Raw genomic sequence first — 22,993 nt, 5'->3', positions numbered from 1 at the left:
ATACTGTCCGTAGTCATTTATAGTCATCCGTAAATCATCCGCATATACAGAAGGGTGTCCGTAAATACGGTCCGTATTGCATCTGTATTTACGGATCCACAAAAAAACGGAAGGAATCTATGCATCGCAGATGCACATCTGTAGCCATCCGTAATTATGGAAGCGCTCATAGACTTCTATGGGGAGTCCATGCCGTAATTACGGACATAAAAAAGACATGTTCTATCATTTCCACGGCACGGACACCCATCCGTAAAAATACGGAAAGGTGTCCACAGCCCATAGAAATGAATGGTCCGTAATTACGAATGAAAAAAACGTTCGTGTGCATGGGGCCTAACACCTGATTTCTGGTGTAGAAGGTTTTTTTTAGGAGGTAACCTCTCCTTTAATGCTCTGGACACAAGCTTGTATGTTCAGCGGGAGCTCCCGAGTCATGGAGGTACAAGCTGTATGATTACTATTGATAGTTCCTCCATGACAGATTCTTTTTAACCCCTTTCATGTATACTAACAGGTTAAAGTAGCAGTCCCTGCGCCTTTAGCCTGTTAATTTAAAGGCTATGTGCATCATTTTGAAGGAATATTTTATATTAAATCAATGTTATGTGTTTTAAGCAATTTTCAAACTGAGTTTTATTTAAAAATGTTTTTGCCGATACAGCTTCTATGTATCCTGTATGCATAGAAGCTGTATCGTTCTCTCTCAGCTGATTCAGTCAGTTCAGCTGAACTGACGGCTCTGCTGAGAGCGGGTCCTGCGTGTCTCTGAGACATGATCCAGCTAATATTGATCACCTCAAAGTTCAAAACTTATACAGGATACATAGAAGCTGTATCGTGAAAAGTAAAAATATTAAGTCACTTTGAAACACATAACACATTGATTTAAAGGGGTTATTCGAGATGTGAATTTTTTTATTAGGGGCTGGAAATTAAATAAATAAACCAAAAAAGCAATACTTTCCTATCCTTGATCCCAGCGATCCAGTGCTGACTCTCCAGCGGCACTCACGCTGGTTGTTTAAATGAACGTAGCATGTGACCGCTGCTGCCAATCAGAGGGCTCAGCGGGGCTCACTGGTGAAGAATCAGATTTCTGGCATAATGCCAGAAATACAACATACAATTGGCTGCAGTGATTACATGTAAGCAACCACCGGGAGTGCTGCTCGAGTGTAAGGGTATGTTCACACGGCCTATTTACGGACGTAAATCGGGCGTTTTTGCCCCGAATTACGCCCGAAAATAGCGCCTCAATAGCGCTGACAAACATCTGCCCATTGAAAGCAATGGGCAGACGTTTGTCTGTTCACACGAGGCGTATATTTACGCGCCGCTGTCAAATGACGGCGCGTAAATAGACGCCCGCGTCAAAGAAGTGACCTGTCACTTCTTTGGCCGTAATTAGAGCCGTTATTCATTGACTCCAATGAATAGCAGCGCTAATTACGGCCGTAATCGACGCGGCGTTCAAGCGCCTGCACATGCCGGTACGGCTGAAATTACGGGGATGTTTTCAGGCTGAAACATCCCCGTAATTTCAGCCGTTACGGACCCCCGCCGTGTGAACATACCCTTAGCGCTGTATCGCCGGGCGGCAAGAATATTCATTTAATTTACAGCCACTAATAAAAAAAAGGTCACATCCCCCTTTAATTAAAAATAAAAAACATTTCTTTCAAAAGGGGCACAAAGGGTATTATTACTGCAAGGGGCACAAAGGAGGCATTATTATTTTGTGGTGGGCACAATGGGGGAATTGTTACTGTGTGGGACACAAAATGAAGCACTAGTACTGTGTGGGACACAAATGGAGGCACTATTACTATGCAAGGATCACCGAGAGAGGCATTGGAGGTTGGTGTGAGCAGGGCCGGCCTAGGATAGATGGCACCCTGTGTGAAACTTTCTTTCAGCGCCCCAAGCCATCCTGAAAAAAATGAGCCATAAAAAGTGTATAATGCCCCCCCCCCACGGTATAATGCCCTTTTTAGTGTCCCCGCACATCATAATGCCCGTTATAGTGCCCCACACAGTATAATGCCCCTTTTAGTGCCCCCCACACAGTATAATGTCCCCTAAGTGCCCCCACACAGTATTTTGCCCCTAAACAGTATAATACACCTTTAGTGCCCCCCACACAACATAATGCCCCCATAGCTGCCCCATGCAGTATAATATTTAATATATTATAACCCCTTTAAGGACACCATATTTTGTCCCCTAAGTGTGCCCACACAGTATAATGCCCCCTAAGTGCCACACACATTATATTGCCCCCTGTAGTGCCCCGACACAGTATAATGTCTCCTTAGTGGCCCCCACACAGTATAATGTCCCCCTCCCCTCCCTTGGGTTCCATATACAGCCCGCCCTTGTATATAGTGACCCACTGTAGATTGTGCCATACAGCCCCTTGTAGATCCTTCCATACAGCCCCTCACCTCTCCCTTGTAGACAGTGTCATACAGCCCCCCTGTAGACAGCACCCCTCAAATAAATAAAACAAAAAAAATATACTCACCTAGGCCGCGTGCCCTGCTCCTCAACACCAACGGGCTCCTTGCGTAGGCTGGCGTGATCCAGTTAAGTCATCATGCCAGCCTGCGCAGGGATCCTGTCCGAATGGCAGGTAGCCTAGTAAATGAAAGAGCAGGGAGATACCTTCCCGCTCTGCCATAGTGTTCAATAGTATCTGCGTCCTTACTGTTGAATGTGGTTTCGCTACCGCTGTAGCAGCCATAGCGACTGCTAGCAACATGGGAGGCGATCCCGGCAAGCGGCACGGACCCAGTAGCAGCCGCTATGGCTGCTACAGCGGTAGTTACGCCACTGAGCAGAGGAGCGCCCGGGCAGAAAGGCAGCTTTAGAGTCACCGGGCCCAGGCGCTTCAGAAACAAGCAGGGGAAGGGAGCCAGAGAGGTGTCCTCTTCCCCCTGCTGGAATGATGCGCCCTGTACGATGGCACAGGTTGCACACCCCAAAGGCGGGCCCTGGGTGTGAGACAAGTCGTGGCTGGAAGACGTCACCTGTGAGTCACTGGATGTAACTGTAGTCACTTTTCCTCTGTGTAGAACTGGTACCTGACCATTATTTGGCGTGTCTTATTTAGAGCTATACTATCATATATAGAGATAAACTGCTGTATCTAAGCCTGCCGATTCATAAAACTTGTCTTATAGATATGCTTTTTCGAATATATAAAGATTTTTGGGGGAGGCAAAACATGTCTTTGTAATGTCAGAGGATCCACGGAGACACGTCGCATGGTACAACTTTCTTCAGTTTCACGTTACAATATATCAATCACTTCTATTATAAGAAGCAAGGTACAGTAGCTTTTACGCTTCTTTCTGTGGACAGAGCCTTACTGAATCACACTATAATGCATATATCATATGAAATGCACCATGTCTGTAAAAAACCTGCGCCATTTATAATTTGCTGAGAATCATAAAAAATGACAACACAATAGTTCTGTCAGATTTATTACCAACTAGAACGATTTTTTGCATCAAGAGGTATATATTGTCATGTGCCCCAAATATATTATGAAGCGTGCACCATCTTGATGAACTTGTCGTTACTTGCTCCAAAAAAAAAACACCAGGCGTTCTCCATTCTCAGGACACCTGATAAATGTGCGCACTGTCTTATGTATGCCATCTGCACCCTGTAGATCTCCAGCTGTTGTGAAACTACAACCCCACCATGCTCTGAATACTGCTCTGAATACTGGGAGTTGTAGTTTCACATCAGCTGGTGATCTATAGGCTGCAGACCAGTACACTAGAAGAGTCAGCGGCGGCTCTGTATTTAGCAGCACGCTTCTCCTACTCTACCGCCAGGCAATGCCACTACCTTGTCCGAATGAAGTGAAAGTCCTGCCCCGAGCTCTCAAGAACACTTCCCGATCCTCCGACATCTTCAAGAAAACCTATAGACCCTGCACAGTGATCCCGGCAAGATGCCAACCACTAGACTTCCTGCTCGCATCGGCAATCGGCTCTTACTGCCTGGCAGGAGCAGCGCTGGAAAAGATGGTACAGTTTCATATCGGTGTATTGATTGATAATCCTGGGCAATGTTTAGCTACTTTGACAGCTGAAACTGAAACGTGTATGTGGGGAGTGGAAACCATCAGTCCCAACATTGCCGGTCCTGTCTATCCGCTGCCTCCCTGATGCTGCCCGCCAGCTGTGAGGTTCTGGTATCTGCCTTGTGCTGTGTTCTTTTTCATGCTGCCTGAATAAAGAACAAAAAAATGAGAGACTGTAGACTCTGAATGAGAGATTATTTTTCCAGAATGGCACACTATGGCAGAGCGATCGGACTGACACCATGGCGGAGCGATCGGACTGACACCATGGCGGAGTGATCGGACTGACACCATGGCGACTTATCGCACCACACTGCAGAATCACATGTGTTTTTAGATTTTATGCGATATCGCATCAATGGAAATCTCATGCATAAAATCACATTTTGTTTGATTAAGAGGCAGAGCCATTTTTGTAAGTCTAGGGCTACATGGCGACTTTGTACGCGCGACAGATCACGCTTCCAAAGATCGCTGTGTCACGCTGCGTACATATTCACCAATCCAGTAACGTTGGTGGATATGGCCGCGTTGCAACCCACAAGTTGCCCTGACCGTCGCAACAAATAGAAACCTGATGGATTTCTTGCGACTGTCGAGACACAGCAATCTTTGGACACGCGACATATGTCGCGACCAAAGTCGCCGTGTAGCTCTAGCCCACAGGTGAAAAAAAATGTAAATCTGTAAAATTGCAATTGTATAATATCACAATTCTACAGAATTTTTATTGGAAACCTATGGGGGGAAAAAAAATGCATGAAACTATGGAGATTTATTATGATTGCGATATAGTGGCCACGTGACCACCATTGAGATACGCTAGACCAGAGCTCCCCAACCTTTTGTTGGTCGTGAGACACTTTGAAATAGAGAGGGTAGTATTGAACCACACTATACAATAAAAGTCAAAAAGTATAGTAAAGATATGATCTAGTGATATACTTCTAATTATGATTTGACTTCCCTTGTGCCACTTGTGCACAGTAGTATCTGAAGCTGCCAACAGCTGGAAAGCCACATGCAGGGGGCCGGGGAGCCACATATAGGGGGCCAGAGAGCCACATGTGGCTGCCGAGCCACTGGTTGTGGAACACTGCATTAGAGTCACTGCAATGTCACTTGTCCCACACTGTCAATGGCTGCAGAAAAATTCCTCCATCTGTACCATATCTGCATGCTTTTAAATCTGGATGTATTTTTGCTTGACGGATTTCCACATCAATTAAAATTAATGATAAAGGGCTTTGTGGATTTCAGTGTGTGAATTGTTTCTGCAATGTGTGAATGGCATTCAGAAAATTCCCATTCACTTATATGAGAGGCATAAGGCTCAGTTCACATCGTGTTTGAGCCATCTGTCAGATTTCCCAACCTATACCTCCACTGAAAGGCTTCCTAGGTATACAGTTAGGTCCAGAATTATTTGGACAGTGACACAATCTTCATGATTTGGGCTCTGCTGCCACCACATTGAATTTGGAATGAAACAACTGAGATACAATTGAAGTGTAGACTTTCAGGTTTAATTCAAGGGGTTGAACAAAAATGTCCTGTGAATTGTTTAGGAATTGCAACCGTTTTTCTACACAGACTCCTCATTTCAGGGGCTCAAAAGTAATTGGACAAGTTTTTAAATTTTTGTTAAATACTTTGTAGAGAATCCTTTGCAGGCAATGACGGCCTGAAGTCTGGAACCCATGGACATCACCAAACGCTGGGTTTCCTCCTTTGTGATGCTTTGCCCGGCCTTTACTGCAGCTGTCTTCAGTTGTTGCTTGTTTGTGGGTCTTTCTGCCTTAAGTTTTGTCTTAAGCAAGTGAAATGCTCAATCGGGTTGAGATCTGGTGATTGACTTGGCCATTGCAGAATATTCGACTTCTTTGCCTTCATTGTCAATCTGTACTGGGAAGCGACGTCCAATCATCCTTGCTGCATTTGGTTGAATCTGAGCAGAAAGTAAATCCCTGAACACTTCAGAATTCATCCGGCTGCTTCTGTCTTCAGTCACATCATCAATAAACACTAATGACCCAGTGCCTTTGGCAGCCATGCATGCCCATGCCATCACACTGCCCCCACCATGCCATCACACTGCCTCCACCATGTTTTACAGCGGATGTGGTGTGCTTTGGATCATGAACCGTTCCAAGCCTTCTCCATACTTTCTTCCTCCCATCATTCTGGTACAGGTTGATCTTAGTTTCACGCTGTTCCAGAACTGGGCTGGCTTCTTTACATGTTGTTTGGCAAAGTCTGATCTGGCCTTTCTATTTTTGAGGCTGATTAATGGTTTGCACCTTGTGGTGAACCCTCTGTATTTGCTCTCATGAAGTCTTCCCTTTATAGTAGACTTAGATAGTGATACACCTACTTCCAGGGGAGGGTTCTTCACTTGGGTAGATGTTGTGAAGGGGTTTTCTTCACCATGGAAAAGATTCTGCGATCATCCACCCCTGTTGTCATCCCTGGACGTCCAGGCCTTTTGGAGTTCATGAGATCACCAGTGCGCTCTTTTTTTTCAAGAATGTACCAAACTGTTGATTTGGCACATTTGTGCTTTCTCTCTGATGGATTTCTTCATTTGTCAGCCTAACGATGGTCAGTTTCACTTGCATTGAGAGCTCATTTGACCTCATGTTGTGGGTTCACAGCAACAGCTTCCAAATGCAAATGCCACACCTGGAATCAACTCCAGACCTTTTACCTGCTTAATTGATGATGGATTAATGCGGGAATAGCCCATGCAGCCCATTAAATAGCTTTTGAGATAATTGTCCAATTACCTTTCGTCCCTTGAAAAAGAAGCAGCTACATATTAAAGAGCTGTAATCCCTAAACCCTTCCTCAAATTAGAATGTGAATACCCTCAAATTAATGCTGAGAGTCTGCACTTTAAGCCCATATTGATTATATAACTGTATATTCAATATGTTTATCTAAACAACTAAAATGCCAAAACTTGTGTCACTGTCCAAATAATTCTGGACCTAACTGTACATTGGCATACATCATCCTTTGTAAAAAAAAAACAAACATATTCCGCACAGTATACATATTTTCAGGATGCTGTTGTATGGAATAACATAGTCTGTTATCCGATTCCAAACCGTAAAAAAAAGGTGTATTATGTATGCCAAAAGACATCCTTTGGCATATGTCAGATCAATGGGGCCCTATAGACATGTTCGTTGTGTACGCCAAACGTACACTGCAAGCACAGTGTGAACATAGTCTCAACAATACCACAGTGCTCTCCCATAAAAAGAACCCTATTAACAGGGCCTTACCATTGTATTCTTGCATCAACAGTGCCCAAAACAATGTTTTTCAATATTTTTGTTCCTTTCATAATCTCTGGCTGCTTTATTGTACTGCCAGTATATCACAGAACAGAGCAGCGTAGATTTCTAAAACGAAGAGTGAGAATAAATGCAAGCGGTGAATGTGTTAATGCTATTGGATTCATTAGCTGGTACAGAGGCATTCAGTGGTAGAAAAAGCAACTTTCAAAGGTTCTTATGAAAAGTAACTCAAAGGTCATTCATTCAAATAGCTCTCCGAAATGGTATTTTACTTCAGGTTCAGCATATTTAAAAATGGATTAAATAAAAAAATCTATCTATCATAGTTGTCCTTAACCCCTTGACGCATTATCACGTACATGTTCGTGATAAGTGTCATAGGGAAGTATGGAGGGCGCTTATGTACCCTGCGTGTGTCAGCTGTTGAGGCATATATTAGCCTGTGAAAGTGACGATATACTGCAATACATTAGACTATTATACTGTGTCAAAATAAAGTTTAATACAGTTATTAGTAGTGGAAATAAATAGATATTAAAAGTTCAAAAAAAAAACCTTTTCCCATTTTTCCTCTAAAGTCATGTAGAAAATAAACAAAATTGTTATTGCTGCATCCGTAAAAGTCTGAAGTATTACAATATACCATCATTTAACTCGCAAGGATGAACACAGTAAAAAACAGCAAATTTAAATCGCCAAAATCGCTGTTTTTTTGTCACCTTAGCTCGCAAATAAAATGTAATACAAAGTGATCAATAAGTTGTACGTACAAAAATTGGTACCAATAAAAACTACAGCTCGTCCCGCAAAAAATAAGTCCTCACACCGCTCAATCCACGGAAATTTGTATCTGATAAAGGAACATCCTCATAATACTGAAAGCCACTGTATCTTTGATTAAGATATGGAAATTGTTGTCTAATTTGATGAACTACACAAGATGCTATTGGTTGACAATTGTATTTTCCAAGGAATCCATATACCGACGTTGTGAAAGCCCGTTATGCAGCTAGGCTTAGACATCTGTAATGATGATGAAATAAAATTAGTATTTTTTTAATCAAAAATTATTTAAAAAGATTACAACTATTATTTTCTTAGATTGTAGATGTGAAAAAAAACATAAAAATACATTATTATAGGTTCATAAATCAACCTTGGGTTAGTATGATCAAAGGAACGTACAGAGTAAGTTGATGGTTAAGGTTAGTATTCTTTTCAAATCATCTTCGTCCATGCAGATAGATTGAAAAGAAGAATTTTGGGTAATGCATGCAAGACTATTGTCCATCAAATTCTCCAAAGAATCCAGTTCAACAAATACTTTCTGTTACAGTGGACATAATTGTACAGTTGTTGCAACTACACCAACTTTTATCTGTTAGCCGATTTTCTGAGTCTGGTTCAGGACCTGGTCTTTCTTCTCCTGGTGCCCAAGTTGGATCATTTTGAAAACAATAATCCTCACCGGGATGTGCTTTTCTAACTTTTCCTCTTAGGCCACGTTCACACGTGGCAGAATTTTTCCGCTGCAAATGTTGGTGCAGATTCGGGGGAATTACGCAATGAATCTGCAGCAACATTTGCATATTTGACAGGTAATTCAGACGTTGCAGATATCACAGCGGACTTGCCACAGATTTCAGTTTTTGCATTGCAAAGGCTGAAATCCGCAGTGAAATTCAGCTGCTTCTCCGCAACATAATGTGCATGCTGCGGAGGGGAAATTCTGCACCACAGCCTGATTTCCGCACAGTTAATTTCCGCAACGTTTGAACTAAGTTTCCTAAAAATGTATAGAAACAAATGTAAAAAACGGCTGCTGCAGAATTCCACTGCGGACTGTCCACAGCGGAATTCAACAATAATTCTGCCACATCTGAACGTGGCCTTAGAGTTGTTCCTAACAATTTTTACAATATATAATAAAATGTATTAACTTTTTTGGATAATGGAACTGAAAAGCTTATTTAGATAACTGGCTATATAGATTTTTTAAAAGAATATATTAAACATTTTTTTAAAATAAATATAAACCTCATCGTCCTGCGAGGGTTGATTAATTTCAAAAGTGTCATCTAATGCACTTTGATCATTTTCTGAAAGCTGAATTTTTTTTACAAAAATAAAAAAATGATTGTAGATAGTGCCATACAGCCAAACCTGTAGATAGCTTCCCCACCTCACCCTTATGGATAGTACCATACAGCCCACCATGTATATATTCCCATTCATCTCCCCCTATAGCTAGTGCTATACAACTCACCCTGTAGATAGTGCCCTCCCCCATATAGATAGTCCCATTCAGCTGCCCCTGTAACTAGTGCCATACAGCCCACCCTGTAGATAGTGCCCCCACCTCCCAATATAGATAGTGCCTTACAGCCCACCCTGTAGATAGTGCCCCCACCTCCTTCTTATAGAGAGTACCATACAGCCACCCCATGTAGATTTTTACACCCAACTCACACTGGAAGCTAGTGCCATAAAACAGCCCCTGTATATAGTGCCCCCACCTACCCTAATAGGCTGCTCTCCGAACACAGACAGTAGCCTAGTAAATGACAGAGCAGGGAGATACCTCACTACTCTGCCATAGTGTTAAAAAGTATCCGTGTCCTATGGACGCAGAGAATATTGAATGTGGTGTTAGTACCACTGTACCAGCCATAGCGACTGATAGCGGGGCCACTGTGGATTGGGGGGCCTGCGCTGGTCGGCAGCATGGACCCCCTCATGCTGAGGGCACTGTAGCAGCTGCCATGGCTGATTCAGTGGTAATTACGCCGCTAGGTAAGGGGTAATGATCGCAATATAACTTACTATAATTGAAGCGCTAGGTGGGGCGTTCTGCAAGAGAGCAATGCTGCTATAAATGCTGTATAATAGCAGACTCGGGACCGCGCAGATACAATACACCAAGCATTGTGAAATTATATCTGAATACTAAATGTGATAATGATGATGTAGCTAACTTGACAAACTTCTGACATGTCATAGTGACATGTCAGAAGTTTGGATTTGGGGGGGGGGGGTCCGAGCACTGAGACCCCCACCAATTGCTAAAATAACGCGGCAGAAGTGCTCATGTGAGCGCTCAGCTGCTTTGTGTCTGTTCGGCTTTTTCTGGAAATAAATGTATCTGTGTACGGACTCAATAGAAAGTCTATGAGCCCATACTCCGATACATCGGCTTTCCGGAGAAAGGCGAACAGACATGAAGCGGCTGAGCGCCCACAGAGCACTTCTGCCGCTTCATTTAAGCGATTGGTGGGGGTCTCAGTGCTCGGACCCCCCCCAATCCAAACTTCTGACATGTCACTATGACATGTCAGAAGTTTGTCCAACGTTTAGCTACACTTTAAATTACTATGTTACAATTTCTGAAGCACAAAATATCAAATTTCTTTTCATATTAACAAAACTATACAAGTAACTGCATAGCTAATGGCATCAAGGTATAGCTTGTGTGGTAGCTGTGTTCGTGTTGTACTGTGCATCAAGCATGAACTCTGGATTAAAAAAGTTGTCCACTTTGCACAATCCCTTTTTGTTATAAAGACCGATCACAGGGCGATCAACTGTAATCTGCTTGAGAACTTCGCATCAAGTGTTAAATTTCTGTACAGTGCCACCACAGGAGAAATTAAACATTGCATGGTGCCAGTTGAAAGCAATGAGTTGTCCATGTAATGCACAGACGTGGCAGATCCTTCAGAACAAGAGATGCTCTTAAGCTGCTTTAAAAAACCTGTTTGCTATAATTGGTTAATCATATGCCTGAGTATAATCCTACAAAATCCATGACTTTGTGCAAGTGTACCTGGAAGAATTAATTCTGTTTTGAAGGCAAAGGGTGGTCACACAAAATATTGATTTAATTTAGATTTCTCTTCTGTTAATTCACTTTGCTTTTTGTTAATTGATAAAAAAAAAAAACTACTAACCCTTCTATTTTTGAAAGCATTCTTAATTTGCAGCATTTTTCCACAACTGCCTAAAACTTGCACAGTACTGTAGGTTTTCTAATTTTTTAATAGACTATGAAGTAACATCTCGCTGCATTGTGTTTGTTTTGGGGTGAAAAAAAATCACAAAACCAAAACTGTGAGAAATGCCACCGAAAACGGGAGTGTACGCAGTGTGTGAATCCAACCTAAGGCCCTATTCACATCATGTTAGGGTATTCCGTCTGAGGTATACGTCGGGAAGACCCCGACGCTTACCTCCGACAAAAGGCCCAATTGTATCCCACTGTATGGCATACAGTGGGACACATTGCCCAAGGACTGGCCCTGGCAAAACTACTGAAGTCACTGTGCATTATGGACAGTGACTTCAGGAGTTCACTATTGCTGGATTCGGAGAGAAGAGCATCTACTGATGCTCTGCTTCGGGACCCCAGCACTCCTCCTGATGTCACTGTTCATATAAGGACAGCAGCTTCAGGACTTCCCTATGACTGGATTTGTTGAACAGAGCATCTGCTGATGCTCTGCTCGGGGACTCCAGCACTCCTCCTGACATCACTGTCCATATATGGACAGTGACTTTAGGAGTTTTCAGGGGGCCGGAGTCCGGGGACAGAGCCATCTAATAGCGCTCTGCCCAGGGACTTCAACACTGTGGAAGCTCCTGACTTCACTATCCCTATAAGATGACGGGAGATCCCCGAGGTATACGTTTAACGTATGAAATTGGTAGAGTAGACCTCCAATTTATATTAGCTGACTCAGTTCAGTGAAACGTACGTCGGGACATACCGACCCTGACAGTAGGGAAAGATTACAGATTACACAGGGCAAGATTGGAGCCATGAATAATAATTAACTAATCCTGCCGAATTCAAGTCCGCTCCAGACAGCTGGAGGGAACGGACGTAGTGACGACACTTGAGACCAGTGTGTTGCTGAGTGCCCATGACGTTGCGGCACTCACAGCCAATACTCTGAAACAGACAGCAATCCTTACAACTGCACGAACCAGTCGTTTTCACTGCTAACAGGCAGGCTGTCTGTTTGCCTAAACACAGCGTACGCTGCTGTCTCTGTATTGCCGCCGAATTGTGTATCGCAGCGGCAACGCTGAGAACACTAAATAAAACACAACAGGCAGTTTGTCTCTCTGCATTGCCGCATAATTAAGAACCGCAGTGGCAACGCTAAGAACACAAAACGCACTCGGTGACCAGCTAGCTGCTCACTGAGATAGATTGCCTTCTGTCCACGTTGCTGGCCGAGCTGCTGCTTGAGCCAGGAATGGAACAGCAACGCTGGTAACAGAACAAATACAACACAATCTGAAGACTAATTAACTGTTCATTGACACAAAAAATGTAATCCTTATGCGCTGCTACTCACCAAAAGTTTGGAGCGGCAACGCTTAAAAGGTAGTCAATGATCAGGCAGTTGCTCATAGAGTTTTAACACAACCTCCTGTAGTGTGCATATGCAAGGTATCTTTCAGATACAAAAATAACCCTTGCAACACCACCTCGTTTATTTCCACCTGAGTAGTAGGGCCAACAAGCTCCCTACCCAGTGGAATTTGTTTAAAGCTGTAATCACACTGTGCAATAATTTAATCAAAATACCACACAATGTGGCAATAAAGGGGACATTGCACAGTATAATCCTTCTCCTACTACACTAGTCGGTATCAATAAAAAATTGAAGACGACATTGTCCACCATGCTCTACCTTTCCTCCTCTCTCCCTATACCTACATTTTTCATACGTTTAACGTATACCTGTGGTGGATGCCATACACTGGCATCCGTCACCCATAGTGTCCCATATTAAAAAACTTATAATGTGTGGTATACGTTTTTTCTGCGAGATCCCTCAGGATGGAATATTGTAGTCTACTACGCTACTCCATCCTTCAAAAAAAGTTATACTAACGTATACCAGCCCGACGGAGGCCAAAAGGACACTCTTTTGATCTCTGTCGGGATAATGGAGCCCTATATACACGTTTATCTTGTACGTCAGGAGCTTTCCCGACATACAAGATAAACGTAGTGCCTTAGGCCTCATGCACACTTCAGTTTTTTCCTTCAGGGTGCTATCCGTTTTTGTCACTGATAGCACCCTGAACCCATTCATTTCAATGGGACCATGCACACTTCCGTTTTTTTGACGGTCCGTTGCTCCTTTACGATCCAACGTAGAGCATGTCCTACTTTGGTCCGGGATTCCGTGACCGTGAGGCCCATGCAAGTCAATGGGGCCATCAAAAAAACTGAAGGCACACGGAAGGCATCCGCCGGGCGGGTAGAAAAACATTAGAAAAATATTACACTAATCGGCAGCCACTTGTCTCTATCAATAACTGATAGAGAAAAGAAACTGCTAATTAAAAATAAAATAAAAAGCTTTTCATACGTACCCGGTCGTTGTCTTGGTGACGAGTCCCTCTTCTTCCTCCAGTCCGACCTTCTTTTGTGACGCGGCAGCCTGTGATTGGCTGCAGAGGCCGTTGCAGCCTGTGATTGGCTGCAGCGGCCGCGGCAGCCTGTGATTGGCTGCAGCGGCAGCCTGTGATTGGCTGCAGCGGCGACATGGATTTAACGTCATCGCTGGAGGCCGGACAGGAGGAATGTAAGTATGAACTTATTTTTATTTTTTAATTTTTTTATTACATTAAAATTGTATTTTCCGCGTGCCAAGCATGGTACTGTCCAGGGTGCTGAAAGAGTTACCGCCGATCAGTGCAGCCCATTAACTCTTTCAGCACCCTGGACACTACCATGCTCGGCGCACGGAAACGGAAACACGGAGTGCACACGGAAACCACACGGCCATTAAAACGGGTTCACGGACCCGTCAAAAGCGGCCGTGAAAACGGTGACGTAAGTGTGCACGAGGCCTTAACGTGATGTGAATGGGGTCTAACAAGGCATATGAATCACCAAAATTAATTAGCTGTAAGATCTGCTAATGGGTGAAGATAAACATGTTCTACTGTAAAAGATAACACAATAATGTAGGGGATTAACTATAGGCTGTTAAATCCAATTTTATATATAGTTTAGAGACTTGAGGTGCACAGATTGTGCGTTCACATTCACATCGATTTCCATATGATTCATTGGGAGTAGGTTGGAGCCACTTGTTGGAAACTTAATGTATTCTTTACATAAGTGAAATTGCTATTTTGTTGCCCATTGTATTCTGATTATTACATCGACACTAAAAATATGTAAAGCTTTTGAAATATGTTATTAAATACATTTCCTGGTAAATTGTTTTGGTATATAAGCGCTGCGTTATTTAAGTACGGGTAATTTGCAGCATGACAAGATAATTTGTTTTGAGCAAAAGACATTTATAGCAGATTCTGCATTTTTACTTGGTAACAGGAAATGTTAATCCAGTTGACCAGATCCATACGGGTGACGGGAACTTTTTGCCGCTTTTTACATTTATAGCACTTTATTTTAAGCAATTATAGCACAAATATGAATGAACACCTGTCCATGGGTTGTGTTTCTGGTACTGCAGCTCCGCTCCACTGAGAGTAAGGCCGGATTCACACGAGCGTGTGCGTTTTGTGCACGCAAAAGGTCCATAACAGCTCCGTGTGTCAGCAGCATATGATGCGTGGCTGCGTGATTTTCGTTCAGCCGCCATCATTATGACACTCTGTTTTTATGTTTGTAAGCAGAAAAGCACGTGGTGCTTTTCTGTTTTCATTCATAGTTTTGACTACTGTAGCGCGCATCACGCAGGCAAACGGAAGTGCGTCCGTGTGCCGTGTGCGGTTTTCACGCACCCATTGACTTTAATGGGTGCTGATGCACGAAAAACGGGCAAATATAGGACACGTCGTGAGTTTTACGCAGCGGACATACGCTGCGTAAAAATCACGGACAGTCTGAATGGCCCCATTGACTAACATAGGACCGTGCGACGCGCGTAGCGCGGACGTATTATACGTTCATCTGAATAAGCCCTAATGGAGTTGAGCTGCAACACCTCTCACAAACTTTGGGCAGGTGGGGTGTTGTTTTTGGAAGAAGCCGCCATGTTTTTTAATTCTAGACAACCCTTTTAGGCCAGGAAAACACACACACACACACACGCACGCACGCACGCACGCACGCACGCACGCACGCACGCACACACACACACACACACACACACACACACTTGATGCAGTTCTGGCAGCTTTTGGCTTAGTTTTTTGAGCCAAAGCCAGAAGTGGATCCGGAAGGTGGTAAAGGTATAAGGAAAAAACGGATGCATCTCCTTTTGTTTAATGTCCACTTCTTTGTTTGGCGCAAAAACCTGAGTCAAAACTGCCACAAAAACTGCATCAAAACTATGTTATGCTTTTGGATGGGTAGGGGGAAATAAAATTAAAAAAAGCCACTTTAGGCCCTGTTCACACACAATTTTTTGCATGCAGAAAATTGTGCCTTAAAATTCCGTCTGCACGCCGTTTGCCGCGGTTTTCGTGGCCTTTTTTCGCTCGCGGCCATTGAGCGCCGTGGGCAAAAACGCCGCAAAAAACTCTGCCTCGCATTGATGTCAATGGGAGGTCAGAGACGTAAATACCCGAAGATAGGGCATGTCTCTTCTTTTTCCCACAAGTCGTTTTTTCCGCTCGTGGAAAAAAACCGCCTCTGCTTTCCATTGAAATCAATGGGAGTCATTTTCGGCTGTTTTTGGCGCGTTTTCCGTAAACAGGGCCTTACCGTTGTTTTTTGTTTATGATATTTTACGCCCTTTTCCGTCCAGTATAAATAACATGTTCACTTTATACAAAAGTTTATTATGGTGATATCCAGTGGCGGATTAAGTAGACCATAGGCCCTGGGCTGTTACCCAAAGATGGGCCCCCCTTCTCCACCGCCGCCCTGTAACTATTGTTAACACTTCCTTTTTGTCCAGACATTAACAAAGGGGTGTTACTACTCCCCTTGTCAAAAGGCAATGTCCCCACATACTGACATTCTCCAACCATCGCTGACAGTATCGCACCGTGCAGGGACACATTCTCCTGACAAGGGGAATAGTAACACTTATTTGTCTATCAGTCCTGGACTGCACAAAGACTTTTTGTGAAATACAAGGATTTCCTATAATAAACATTTCAGGAGAGATGACAGATTGTCTATAAATCTAGTGACTCACAGGTGACGACGTAGTTTTTTTCCTCTTTTCTGCTCCATCCGGTCCAGACTTCATGACGACTTTTCCCGGCCATGACCCATTTCTGCAGAATTTGACACTCAGATGTCTTTGGCTCCTCACTTTTCCAACATTTCTACAACTATAAACAAAGATAAAATTATCATGGTGCCACACACTGTACCCGTAACTATAATAGCACCAAACACTGCGCCCCTGAATAAAATAGTACCAAACGCTGGGCCCCTAAATATTATAGCACCATAGACTGCACCCCTGAATATAAGTGTGTCAAACACTGTAGAGTATATCACCACATACACTCAGCCCCTGTAGATAGCACCACACACAACCCCCTGTAGATAGCGTCACACACAGACCCCTGTAGATGGAGCCACACACAGCCCCCTGTAGATAGATCCGCACACTGACCCCTGTACATAGCGCTACACAGCCCTCCCCCTCTGTAAATAGCGTCACATAGCCCTCCCCCTCTTGTATATAGTGCTACACAGCAATCCCCCTTAGATCTAGTGATACACAGCACTCCCCCTTCTATATAGTGCTATACAGCAATCCCCCCTTATATATAGTGCCACATAGCACCATCCCCTTGTATATAGTGCTACACAGCTCCTCCCCCTTGGACCTGCAGCTCTTGTAATTGCTCAGTATAATGTCCCCCATAGCTACCCCCACAGTATATTGCCACCCATAGCTTCCCCATACAGTATATTGTCCCCCATAGCTGCCCCCACATTATATTGCCACCCATAGCTGCCCCATACAGTGTAATGCCCCCATAGCTGCTACCCAGTATAATGCCCTCCATAGCTGCCTCTACACAGTATAATGACCCCATAGCTGGCTTATACAGTATAATGTCCTCCATAGCTGCCCTATACAGTATAATGCCCTCCATAGCTGTCCTATACAGTATAATGCCCTCCATAGCTGTCCTATACAGTATAATGCCCTCCATAGCTGCTATACAGTATAATGCCCTCCATAGCTGCTATACAGTATAATGCCCCATAGCTGTCCTATATAGTATAATGCCCTCCATAGCTGTCCTATACAGTATAATGCCCCCATAGCTGTCCTATACAGTATAATGCCCCCATAGCTGCTATACAGTATAATGTCCCATAGCTGTCCTATATAGTATAATGCCCTCCATAGCTGTCCTATACAGTATAATGCCCCCATAGCTGTCCTATACAGTATAATGCCCCCATAGCTGCTATACAGTATAATGCCCCATAGCTGTCCTATATAGTATAATGCCCTCCATAGCTGTCCTATACAGTATAATGCCCCCATAGCTGTCCTATACAGTATAATGCCCCCATAGCTGCTATACAGTATAATGCCCTCCATAGCTGTCTCTACACAGTATAATGTTCCCCTTAGCTGTCCTATACAGTATAATGCCATCAATAGCTGCCTCTACACAGTATAATGTTCCCCTTAGCTGTCCTATACAGTATAATGCCCTCCATAGCTGTTCTATACAGTATAATTCCCCCATAGCTGCTACACAGTATAATGCCCTCCATAGCTGCTACACAGTATAATGCCCTTCATAGCTGCCTCTACACAGTATAATGCCCTCCATAGCTGTCCTATAAAGTATAATGCCCCCATAGCTGCTAGACAGTATAATGCCCTCCATAGCTGCCTCTACACAGTATAATGCCCCCATAGCTGCCTCTACACAGTATAATGTTCCCCTTAGCTGTCCTATACAGTATAATGCCCTCCATATCTGTCCTATACAGTATAATGCCCGCATAGCTGCTACACAGTATAATGCCCTCCATAGCTGCTACACAGTATAATGCCCTCCATAGCTGCCTCTACACAGAGTATAATGCCCTCCATAGCTGCCTCTACACAGTATAATGTTCCCCTAAGCTGCTACACAGTATAATGCCCCCATAGCTGCCTCTACACAGTATAATGCCCCCATAGCTGTCCTACACAGTATAATGCCCTCCATAGCTGTCCTATACAGTATAATGCCCCCATAGCTGCTACACAGTATAATTCCCTCCATAGCTGCCTCTACACAGTATAATGTTCCCCTTAGCTGCTACACAGTATAATGCCCCCATAGCTGCCTCTACACAGTATAATGCCCCATAGCTGTCCTACACAGTATAATGCCCTCCATAGCTGTCCTATACAGTATAATTCCCCCATAGCTGCTACACAGTATAATGCCCTCCATAGCTGCCTCTACACAGTATAATGCCCCCATAGCTGCTACACAGTATAATGCCCCCATAGCTGCCTCTACACAGTATAATGCCCCCATAGCTGCTACACAGTATAATGTCCTCCATAGCTGCCTCTACACAGTATAATGTTCCCCATAGCTGCTACACAGTATAATGCCTCCATAGCCACAACACAGTATAATGCCTCCATAGCTGCTACACAGTATAATGCCCCCATAGCTGCCTCTACACAGTATAATGCCCCCATAGCTGCTACACAGTATAATGCCCTCCATAGCTGCCTCTACACAGTATAATGTTCCCCATAGCTGTCCCATACAGTATAATGCCACCATATGTACGTACCCAATAAAAAAAATAACATAATTACTTACCTATCCCCGTTCCCACGACGGGTGGGGGATGCTTCTCCTGCTCTGCACTGTCCCGTGAATGACTCGGTGCAGAAAGGCGCGATGACATCACTACATCGCGCCTGTCTGCGCCGAGCCGCTCACGGCAGAATGAATGCTGGAGCGATGCTCCAGCATTCAACCCAATTGAATCTGCGTCCTGAGGACGCAGGATCAGTTGGAAGCGGGACCAGCGCGGTCCACAGCGGCAGTTAGTATCGCTAGAGCGCTGCATAGTTTTTTACGATTATGTGCGGTTCGGGCCCATATGATAATCCGCCATTGGTGATATCAAAAATGTATATTTTTTTCCTTTACAACTTATTTTCAATAAAACCAGTTTAAATGGAAAAATGTGTTTATTTTTTTTAAACTTATGTAACATTTTATTTTATACTTTTTAAACTATTATAGTGGTTATTCAGGATTTAAAAATGGATGGCCTATCCTTAGGATCCTATCCTGTTATGCGCTGAGAGCCCTTTATCTGATGCACAAGAGCCCATGCAGTTGGGCTCCACTATGTCTTCTCAGGAACGGAGACTTTTTAGAAAAATGCAAGGGACTGTGTTTCTATTGCGGGGACGATGGTCATACACTCAAGAACTGTTCCAAGCGTCCAGAACTTCCAGCTCTGGAAAAACTTCAGAGCCTATATGGTCCCCGGGAATGCCATCTGAGCAGAAAGGTTTTTCCTACGTTTAAAAAATAAATAAAAAAATCCTGTTGCCTGTTAATGTATGGTTCAATAATGTTTGTGTTTCTGGACAAGCTTTCATAGATTGTGGTTCTGTGGCTAATTTCTTAGATTTTCATGTTGCAAAAAAACAGAATATCCCCCTTGTTCAGTTGAGTACCCAAGTCAAAGTCTCTGCTATTGATAATACTCCACTCACTCAGGGGTCGGTCAAGCTCCCTACTCCGCCTGTTACTTTCTTCTAGAAAATTTGCCCTCTGAAGTAATATTGGGTACTCCATGGTACACATAATCCTGTTATTGATTAGGTAAAAGCAGATTTGATTAAGTGGAATTCTAAATGCATATCTTTGTCTACTGCTAACGTATCTTGCAACGCACCATCATTGCCTGAGTGTATTCAAGGTTTTGAGGATGTCTTTTCCGAAATCAGTTGTGAATCTCTCCCTCCTCATAGGCCGTACGACTGTCCCATTATACTTCCCTAATGCTAAGCTGCACAAGGGGCGGATTTATAATCTTTCTGCTCTGAAATGACAGGCCATGAAAGATTATATTAAATACAGTCTCCATAAGGGTCATATTCGTCCATCTACGGTGCAGGGTGCAGGATTTTTCTTTGTTGAAAAAAAAGATGGCGGTTTTGACCCTGTATAGACTATTGTGAATTAAATAAGATTACTGTTAAGAATCAGTATCCTCTTCCACTCATCCCGGACCTGTTGAATCAGATCTCAGGAGCCAGGCGGTTCTCTAAACTAGTTTTACGTGGGGCCTGCAATTTGGTTCGTATACGCAGAGGAGATGAGTGGAAGACAGCGTTTAATACTCCAGATGGTCATTATGAGTATTTCGTCATGCCTTTTGGTTTAAGTAATGCACCAGCGGTTTTTTAAAACCTGGTTAATGATATTTTCAGAAATTTTATTGAACACTTTGTGGTGGTGTATCTGGACGATATTCTTGTGTTTTCTTCCGTTTGGTCCTCATGTTCAACATTTAATTTCCTGGCGCAAATTTTCTTCCACTGAAAAGCATTATGATATAGGTACAGATGTAGCAGTCTTTACCTTGACTTTTAACGCATTAAATAAACAATGACTAGATCTCTTATCTTGACTTTTTCAATGACTTTTCAATGGCTTTTGTTGTGTGATATCACGCTGCAGCAAGTTATCAGAATCAAGGTAAAGATGGCTACATCCGTAATCGTGAGCTTCTTTCTATTAAGTGGGCGTTTGAAGAGTGGAGGGAGTTAGACATCAAATTACTGTACTGACTGACCATAAAAACCTGACTTTTTTTTTAGAATCAGCCAAAAGACTCAATCCCAGACAGGCTAGGTGGGCCTTGTTCTTTACCAAGTTTGACTTTATTGTAACCTACAGACCCGGGTCTAAAAATGTCAGGGCCGACACATAATCTCAAAGTTTCTGTTCCTCACGGGTCCCTGACATTCATCCTGAACCTATTTTAACTAAGGGGATAGTGGTTTCTGCAAGTTCACCTGATCTTGCAACTGAGATTAAAGAATTAAAGAATGTCAGCAATTCGCTCCGGAAACCATTCCTGCTGGGAAGTTGTTTGTATCTCCTCCGTTCAGATTTAGTTTGCTCAATGAGTTACATGATTCTGTTTCGTGTGGCCATCCAGGGATAACACGGTACTAAAAAATTAGTCTCGCGGCTCTATTGGTGGCAGTCTTTCTCGTGATGTGAGTCCTATGTCTTTGTGATGTCTGCACTCGCGCTAAGACTCCTCAAACTCGTCCTATGGTTAACCTACTACCATTGACTGTTCCGCAGAAACCTTGGTCACATCTGTCTATGTATTTTATCACTGATTTGCCTCCCTCTGTGGTGGACTAGTTCAGTAAAATTTGTAATTTCATTCCATTGCCGCAACTCCCTGATTCCAGAACTCTGTCTAAATTATTTACTGATCAAGTTAGTCTGCAAAGTATTCTGGAAAATATTGTCTCAGATAGAGGTGTACAATTTGTGGCTAACTTCTGGAGGGCTTTCTGTAAGAAACTTGGTGTACAGTTATCTTTCTATTCAGCATTTCACCCTGAGACCAATGGTCAAACTGAACGTTTTAATCAAACCTTGGAACATTGCTGATAACCAGGTTGAGTGGGTCTCATATCTTCCTTTAACAGAGTTTTCTACAAATATTTGTTACCATGTGTTTCTTGATACCTCGCCGTTTTTCTGTAATTATGGTTTTCATCCTCGTTTTGGTTAATTTTCCACCTCCTCCAGTGATAACACTGAGGTAGAAGTTGAATCAAATAAACTGTGCACAGTTTGGGCTCAGGTTCAATTGAACCTGAAGAACTCCCAAGTTATTCAAAAGAAAAATACTGACAAAAAACGTATGGTGGGTCCTGTATTTGGTGTGGGTCAAAAGGTGTGGCCTTCTACTAAAATTGCCTCTAGGTTTATTGATCCATATGAAATTGTTGAAATTATTAATCCTGTGTCTTTTCATTTGGCTCTTTCTCAGTCTTTTAGCATTCATGATGTTTTTCACAAATCTCTCCTAAAAAATTTTTTTACACCATCTAATCCACGCAGGAAACCTTCTCCTCCAATTCAGGTAGAAGGAGATATGGAGTTTGAGGTTCAGAGGATTGTGGATTCTAGAAGGGTCAGGGGTACTCTCTAGTACCTAGTGCAATGGAAGGGGTATGGGCCAGAAGAGCGAACTTTCCTTAGAAACCTATGCCGAGATTTAAGTGACGGTGGCCCATCGTGGTTTGTGGCTCCGGTAGTTCCATACTAGTCAGCCTGGTCGACTTTCTAGGACTACGCTTGTACACGGCTCGGATCCTATTCACTGTCTATTCCGAAGTCTTTGGGTGGCCTGGACTTTTCCCATGCTCTAAACACCCAGTAGTTTCGAATTGCTTCACCCAACCCAAAATACTGTTTTTATTCGGAGCACATTTACCAAATTTATTCTGAATGTTTCACTGTATTGTCACAACAAACCCCGTTCTTGCAAATTCCAACACACAAAAAAAATGTTCTTGCTTCGATGTCCCCATCTTATGTCACACTGTGTAAGAACATTCCAAATTTGGCTCTTATAAATGAAAGCTGTGCTGTGATT

General features: G+C 43.2%; 1 protein-coding gene and 1 long non-coding RNA gene across 2 annotated transcripts in view; one reads left to right on the top strand and one right to left on the bottom strand.

Moving 5' to 3' along the window:
* Positions 1-4,003, bottom strand: part of CPPED1 (calcineurin like phosphoesterase domain containing 1) — a 113,270-nt gene extending 109,267 nt beyond the window's left edge. Inside the window, exon 1 of the mRNA XM_075830135.1 lies at positions 3,865-4,003. Within this exon, the coding sequence (XP_075686250.1) occupies positions 3,865-3,928 (64 nt within the window). The 5' untranslated portion in view covers positions 3,929-4,003. The remainder of the gene's footprint in view (positions 1-3,864) is intronic.
* LOC142655674 (uncharacterized) overlaps positions 1-22,993 on the top strand; it is an 80,648-nt gene that overhangs the window by 27,074 nt on the left and 30,581 nt on the right. The window lies entirely within an intron of this gene.

This window comes from Rhinoderma darwinii, chromosome 6 (assembly GCF_050947455.1).
Source record: "Rhinoderma darwinii isolate aRhiDar2 chromosome 6, aRhiDar2.hap1, whole genome shotgun sequence".
Taxonomy (NCBI): Eukaryota; Metazoa; Chordata; class Amphibia; order Anura; family Rhinodermatidae; genus Rhinoderma; species Rhinoderma darwinii.
This window is presented reverse-complemented; position numbering and strand designations above follow the sequence as displayed.